We start from the raw sequence: 8,197 nt of genomic DNA, 5'->3' as shown, positions 1-8,197 counted from the left end.
ACTGTAGTAATAAGATAACAATATAATTTTGTCGGTTTATATCATTAGCTGGGCTTTGTATTGATTCTTGTACCTCTTTCGACTGCACATTTTAGCCATAGGTGCGAAAGAGAACGCAGAAACTGTCAAATTACAAAGTCGCTGAATTAGTCTCTAGCTCAGGATATTTTCGAATAGGCGAACGATTTCCTTAATATTGTTGACAAGATTATTGTTGTTATTAAAAATAAATTTTTAGTAGATACCATCTTGACTGAAGGTAACAAGAATTATTTATTTTCCTACTTTTGTAAGAGCAATTCTTTTGCACAAGTTATCAATATTATAAACACTGTCTTGTTGTAAAATTATTTTCGAAGAGAATCGAAATCGAAACTTTCTTCTTAAATCAACTGTATTGAAAGAATGAGTGAGAATTTGGAGAGAATGTCAGTGTTGTCAGACTTTTGTGAAGTTAATTCGCCAATTTATATGTGTTAAGTAGTCGATATTCGACCAAGCCATAAAATCCCTAAAAATGAAGGAAAACAATTCTACCATTCTGCTTGCTGCCGGATATTGGGGAATATGAACTCTCTTATTTCCCCAATTCCCTACACATACAAATACTTAAACCCCCAAATGAGTTATTTGGTTGCCGCGCGACACCTCGAAGTACCCTAAATGGCGAAAAATCGCCCAATCTGGCGAGTAATGTTGCCAATTTGCGGGGAATTCCCCAAATTGCAGGGAATTTCAACTCGGGAATTTTGTGGGGAGTGGTGCTAAGTGGGAAAAATGCGGCGCTTCTAACATTTTATCATTTTGTTTAATCTATCGGTTGTTGATGCATCGCTAGTTTGATGGTTACTGATAAAAACACTATGATGAACGATATCGATATTTTTTTCAATGTTGCGCACTTAAGTGGAGACTTACACAGGGTGATAAAAAAAACACTAGCCATTTTTTTTCCTGTACATAAAGTTCAGTTATAGAACACATTAGTGAAATAAAACAAAAAAAAATCCCTATTTTTTTTATATGTTAATATTTCCCAATAATTTCTAACGTCTGGCCTGGTTACCTCAAAATAGTAAATAAAATTGACCGATCGACGCCAACACGTCGCGCCGCGCGTCGAGAAACCTGCGCTAACGCATCGCGCGTTAGTTTAATACTTTATTGTCTGTCAAATACTTGAACTCGCGCGCTGACTCCACCCACTGCCGCACACCATTCTTATTGCTATAGCAACGGCGTCTGCTAATCATCGGGTGTCAATATTGTTCACAATTTTCCGAAACACTTTGAGACGTCATAACTTATTTATATGTTAGGTATTTGAAAAAAAAACCGAACATACATATATGTTTTATTTCCATTATGCAGTATGCTCCTTTGAAAAGGTCAGTGGTTTTTTTTTATCAGCCTTTATAGCAACATATACACATATCGATTGTGAACTGGCAAAAAAACTTTACAGGATGAACAAAGAAATTGTTTGCGTCATTTATATAGCATCTAAATTATTAAATAAAAATACGTATTTTTCAAACATTTTTATTGCACATGTATGTATGTACGTACACTACGTGTTTTTATTGAATGAACCAGATGCTATATTAATGACGCAAACAATTTCTTTCTTCACCTGTAAAGTTGTCAAAATTGAGATAGTACCGATTGCCAGTTCACAGTCGATATAGAATTATTAGCAAGTCGCTTATAAAGAATTATTCGGTAGGATCACAGTACTTAGTTTTTCTACGCCACAACTTGCCACTCGTCAACTTCAAATATTAAATTTAGGTCTAAACTTAATTTACTCATTGATTATATCTAACCTTAGCATAACGCAATTATATTACTTAATTTTGTAAGACTAATGGTCGAATTCCAGAACTCTACTCAATGCTCAAGTCAGGACTTGAACAGACTTGAGTATGATTTCAAGCACTGGAAATATGACCCTAATGGCAAGGACTTGAGTATGATTTTCAGTGCTATTATATATATCAAGCAAGAGTGTAAGATGTAAAGCAAACAATGTAAATAGTGTAAGTAATGAAGGTAAGCAATATAAATAATAATGTAAGTTTACAAACATAATATTAAATTATAACACTAGCCACCAAATATGAGTATGTATAGGTACGGAAATTTAGGTTTACAGGTATCAAACGCATTGATTAAGGAAATATGTATGTAGCGAGACACATCTGCTCTGACAATAGATTTTTTTATATTCACGCTTAAATCGTTTTTTATTATTACAAAGACAGTTGTTTTGTGTTGTTGAATCTCATTAAAATAAATAAATAATTTAATGCATCTAATTTTACAATTTGGCAATTAAGTGATTTATAATAAACAGGTACATAATAATTACTCGATGTGGGTAATGTGAATTTTGCTCTCCCCAAATTTGGGTATTTTGAACAATTGGCATTGGCAACCCTAATCTGACATGTGGGGTTCTACTACGCGCACATTACGCGCTTCTTGTCTTCGTTCGTAGCGTCGTAACGTAATAAGTAGGAAGTTTGATTAGTAGGATCATTGACTTACAAATAAAAAAAACCATATAAACACGCACAATGGAATTTCACCTACTAAATCAACGAAACTAACTTACGTTACAGCCATCTCAGTCACACACCCACAACCCCACATATCCTTCTAACTTGCGCACGTAGTACAGTCAACAGCACATGAATCTATCCATACAATTCAAATATCGCCTCCGGAGCAACGAAAAACGGTTCATCAATGTTTAGCTTGATATAATATGCTGTCGTCCGTACTTCGCTGTCGCAGGTGACCTGTCATCATAACAGCCCCCGCATTTTTAAGAATACAACATATTTATTTGCTGAAAAAGTTAGTAATGCAGGTCTTAAGTATAAATTACATTAGATCGTACATTTATTTCTCTCGTGAGTTTGGGTGTAATTTGTGGTTATCTATGTGTGTGTCCATGGGTTTCCCTATAATTCTTTAACAGCGTCTGGTAATTTATTAAATACCTTGGGTGCTAATACGAACATCGTTGTACTGTAAAATTCCAAATTAGGGTATTTCTATTTTATTCCTTGTGTTTAGTTTTGACCTTAATAAAGTTGCTTAGATTTTGTTTCACATAAACACAGGCCTCGTATACATCGATGGATAGTTAATAATGTATACATTCAGTTTCCTAAAGTAAGGTACACAACTCTCACGCGGACCCACACCAAACATCGCCCTGACACATTTCTTCTGGGTTTTAAATAGTGGCACAATATGTGTTGCAGCAGCGTTTCCCCGGAGCAGAAGTCCATATCGCAAACTACTTTTTATGCGTGATAAACACAAAGAGCAGTTTTTTGTGATGTTATTCTTGTCAGATTTTTAGAACGTATATGTACCTATTTACTGAGTTTAGTATTTAAGTTATTGATATGTCTTCCAGTTCAAGTGACTATCAAGAATAATGCCTAAAAATTATGTTTCATCAACTTGAGCAACTGTGGCATGCTTTTTTTTGCAAAGCATAAACTTAGAAATATACAAATTAACTTCGAGATTATTTTTAGTCGTCGCCATTTTATAGTGTCACTTAGTGCTTCATTTAAAATCATTAAAATTAGTACATCTAACTACCACAGAGGAATCCTCAACAAAAATGGTACATCTCCTGTTGAACATGATCTGGCAAGCCGTTCTTATAGAATAAATAAAACTGGCCTTAAAATACTGCCCTGCGGTACACCGCGCTCTACAATTGTTATAGGTATTTGATTTTGGCTACTTTTTCCGGGTTTTTGTCCATGTATGTAATACGGGTCTCTTGTTAGCCATTCCGTAGATATAATTTTGATACATCATATGCGGGTCCTCTCAACCCGTACTCGTATATTTTGTGTAATAGTAATTTATGTGACACAAAATCAAATGCTTTCGGCATGTTCATGAAGATTGTAGATACTGCTTCCTTTTTATTGGTATTTTCCGATACAGTTGTCAAGAAGTCAATTATAGCGTGATTCGCGTATTTCTTTTTCTGGAAACCATACTGTTCTAGTTTTAATATTTCATTTTTCTAAAAGCCCATAAATAATATTATACATTATTCCCTCTAATATTTTGGATAACACTGGTAGTAAAGCATTGGAACGAATTAAGCTTTGTTATTATTTTTACAAGAACTTAATATGTACGCATTTATGAAAATTTCACAATATTTTCACTGAATGCATGAAACACAATAATTAAGGAAGAAACAGATGGTTTCGAAGTAAACACCAACGAAAATAATTATAAAACGTCAAATTAATGCTTCAACTACTTTTTATTTAGCTAATTTAGTTAGGTATGCAGTTTGCACAAGACATAATACTAAATAATAAACAATCATTTGTATCTTTGGTACTTCATTGGAACTTATACATATCACAATACGTTTTCAGAATTTGGAGATCTAGCTGGAATGTCAACATTAAATACTTACAGAATGTTAATAACATTCAATTATCTAAGAGAGCAGTTAGTAAATTTGTCTAGATTGTTGCAAAGGCCATATTATTACGATTTAGTTTATACTATTTTAAAAACAAGGTATGGGAAAAGAGGACTAAAAACATTATGTAATTGATAGGGAGGACTGGCAAAAAAATTTCCTTTCCCCAGTAATATAGACACATAAAATAACTTATAAACAAATTGACTAGTAATTTTTTTACAAAATGTACAGTTTGTACTACATCAGATTTTATAATGGAACCTACTTATTGTTCAATGTATGCTAGAGTTTGCACCTTATATGTATGTAACATTAGTCTTTTTCTACTTGAAACAGACTGAGTGAAACATTATTGATCAAGATTAATGAACAATTTATGTAAAACTGTAAAGACAAATTGTTCAAACTAACTAACTAATAGTGAACAGGACAACTTAGTAAAATTAAGCAATTATTATTATTAATGATTGTAAATATTATAATAATTTTGCCTAGTTGATCATTATAAGGACTAGAACCAACTATCATAATTCAATAGTAAATGCTTGCAGTGTGATCTATTGATCTTGGAAGGCTTCTTAGACCAGTGATTATGTAAAAAATTGTACTCTTAAAATTATTAAAGTAACTACATAAATACATCTTTGATATTTTGGAACTGTTTTACAGCTAAGTCAATGGGTAAATCAAAGTTGTATGGAGTCAAACGATCCAAGCTTTGTAAAGCATCCTGAAAACCTGAGTTGACAACATAACTTGTTGAAGAATAAAATGCATCAACCAAAGATCTTGTTTTCAGGATAATGTTCAGCCAAATTACAAGTTTATGAACATTCAAAGCCGCACAAACAAAAGCCTTAAAATGTGCATCATAACTTCTCTTATAAGGCATGTGGGAAGCTAAAATGCTACCAATAGCACTTAATAAACTCTGCTTGTTTGTTATAGCCATTCCACCAACTATGTCTAAGTTGAAACTTTGACTTAATTTTCTGGCTGGTGTGGAATTAAATCTATCCCCATCATTTAGTTCATAATACCGTAAAATAAGCTCCCAAATATGTGAAGAGCGAGATGACGAAGATCTTCTTACAGGAAAGCAACCAATTATCGGGACTAAGGAAGTTGAGTCCGGACCAGTCAAGCCATGCTGAAGTAAGTCACGAAGATTAACAGCCAGATGTCGCCGAACTGCAGTAGTTAATGGTGCATCATTGATGATTATTCCTCCTTCTTCCGACTCACTGTCGTAATTGTCAATCAAGGATTGTGATGATCTGTCTCTTGACACCATATTTACTACAGATTCTATAGACATCTCCAGTTTGGCTCGTAAATTACCCCAATGAGTGACAATAGTTGAAGATTTTCTTTCATGTCTTTTGTTTGTGTTAGGAGAACAACCAAACTGGGACACAGTAAAAATCTGTATAAGGGTAGAGGCTTTTCTCATCAAATTAATAGTTTCAGCTTTAAGATCATCATTCATTTTGTGCTTGTTAAAATTTTTGTCAAAGGAATTCTCAGGTTTCACTTTTTTTGTTTTAGGGATTTTTGATGTACCTTTCAGTTCCTCATTTTTCATTAATTTAATGAATTTCTGCATGTCTTCAATGTGTGTTTGCAATTTTGAAATAATTTCATCTTTGGACAATTGTCGATCAGCATACTGCCGTACCGCACAGTTGATTTGATGCCTTAATTCTTCAGCACTCAAGGGTTGATGGCACCCTTCTTCTAAGCTCCTGTCTATTTCAGTTCGTAAGTGCTCTATTAGCGTTCGATGTTGCTTACCTCCAGTTTCTGGGCTTTCCTCAGCAAATCTTTCAAGTTCCTTCAGCTGGGCCTTAAGTTTGTCGATGAAATGCGCCTGGCGTGCGCGTTGACGTCGCATTTTACGTTCTAACTCAACACACTCGCTGCAATTCTGTTCGTCGGAACTGCCTTGAGGCGCGGCGCGAGAGTCAGAGACACCCCGCGACGTAAATTCTTCCAGAGCCTTGAGCATAGCATCTTTCTCTTCCGGTGGAGCCTTCAGGATCTGTCGTAGACGGAATTCGACTTGCGCAAGATGTGATGTTAAGGAGAACACTGATGATGATAATATCTCTTGCTCTTCCTCCAACGCGTGGAGACGATCACCAGGTATCTGATCGTGGCTTACCTCGTCGCATAAAGTTTCTTTTGGGGCACCCAAAGGCTCACGTCGAGGCTCTTGCCATATCGGAATTTCACCATTTTCCACATCGTCGTCGCTGTAAGGAACGTCCGGGTCCAAATCCAAAGACATCTTTCAGTGCGAAAACAATACTCCTCTTATCAAATCATCTTGTGAGTTTTCATTTCATTGATTTCCCAAAATAACAAATTGGTGAAAAATGATAAAACTGAAAAGAGTTTAGTGCTGTGAAACTGTGAATGAATGACAACACAACAAAAGACGTCATCTTTGACGTCATGAGTGAATGGTTTTGTGTTCGGATATTCAAGTTTGTTATAAAGCAAGACCTTAGCTATGGACAATAATAATTATTATTATTTATAAATATGTCTATTCTACCTTTATTATTATTTGTAATGAAATATTTTTTTTATTTGCTTAGCTTAATCCTATAAACTGTCAAGCGTTAGTTTTTACTTTGATACCTTTAGGTATTTATTTAAAACGCGATAATTCTCATGCGAACACGTCAGTTTTAAAAATAAGTAAAACTGCGCGCGAAATTTAACTTCCCATAAAACTTTCAAAACTTACAAAATACTTTTACTAGGCATAATTACAATATACGCATGTATAAGCGAATTAAACAAAACCGTCACTAACAAAAAAATTGTCACAAACTTGATTGGAGCGAGTTTAAAATACAATACTTACGGTATATACCGCAGTTATTTTCTTTTATTAGGTAATCAAGATATTTAATCATTTAAAATAACGATATTGACTAAATGTTGAACTCATATGTTTAGAACACAGACATATAAATAGATAGACGCCGCAAGTGTACGTACTTCGCGTGCCCAAAATAAGTGAAATTCACTTACTTGCCGCTGCTATACTTCAGAACGCGCTCGACCGTAAAGGCCCATTTAGATGGAGAGAGTTTATCGCACGCTTCGTGACGAAAAATCGTACGCGATTATCGTAAGCAATAATCGCCATAAGATTATCGTATCATAATGTTTACATTGAGGCAAGAACTAAAATCTCGCCTACGATTATGTCATACGAGATTCCGTAGATTTCCGAGGCCTTTATCGTAGATAAACACCAGTCGAAAACGCGAAAAGTGCATAATTGTGCCATTATAAACTGCAAAAGCACCATAACTGTGGGTAAACGGGTAAGCAGGGACGTTTCCTTCCATGGGCAAGCGATTTTGTATTCAGAAGACGCAATTTATTTAAAAAAAAGTTATTTTGGGTTTCTACGAATTTCGAAAAAAAATGTACCCGAGTGTATGCCTTATGATTTGTAATACATTGCGGCTTTTACTTGGTGCGATATATTTGTGATCCTTTGTTAATACTATAGTATATACATATGTATGTCTGTGGTTTAGAATGTCGATTCTATAGATGTCGCTTGTTATATTCTGTTTCCGTCGGTTCTCTGTCCTGTTACGTTCTCTTCTCTATTGTTCTTGGTACGGTCCTCTGTTCTGTACATATTTGTTAGGAACAGAAGACAACTGTTGGATACGGCTCAATGCA

General features: G+C 34.7%; 1 protein-coding gene across 1 annotated transcript; it reads right to left on the bottom strand.

Annotated features, from left to right (window-relative positions):
• Positions 1–4,330: 4,330 nt before the first annotated feature.
• LOC113239647 (RUN domain-containing protein 1) lies at positions 4,331–6,799 on the bottom strand. Its single transcript, XM_026476709.1, has one exon. It carries the CDS (start codon positions 6,771–6,773, stop codon positions 5,112–5,114), a length of 1,662 nt encoding a protein of 553 aa, XP_026332494.1. The 5' UTR covers positions 6,774–6,799; the 3' UTR covers positions 4,331–5,111.
• Positions 6,800–8,197: the final 1,398 nt, after the last annotated feature.

This window comes from Hyposmocoma kahamanoa, unplaced genomic scaffold (assembly GCF_003589595.1).
Source record: "Hyposmocoma kahamanoa isolate Upper Pololo Valley unplaced genomic scaffold, ASM358959v1 114, whole genome shotgun sequence".
NCBI classification, from domain to species: Eukaryota; Metazoa; Arthropoda; class Insecta; order Lepidoptera; family Cosmopterigidae; genus Hyposmocoma; species Hyposmocoma kahamanoa.
Note: the sequence above shows the minus strand (reverse complement) of the source record. Positions and strands in the feature narration are given on the sequence as shown.

Coding starts and splice junctions, on each gene's coding strand:
- LOC113239647 (XM_026476709.1), bottom strand. CDS start 6,773: ATGTCTTTGGATTTGGACCCGGACGTTCCTTACAGCGACGACGATGTG.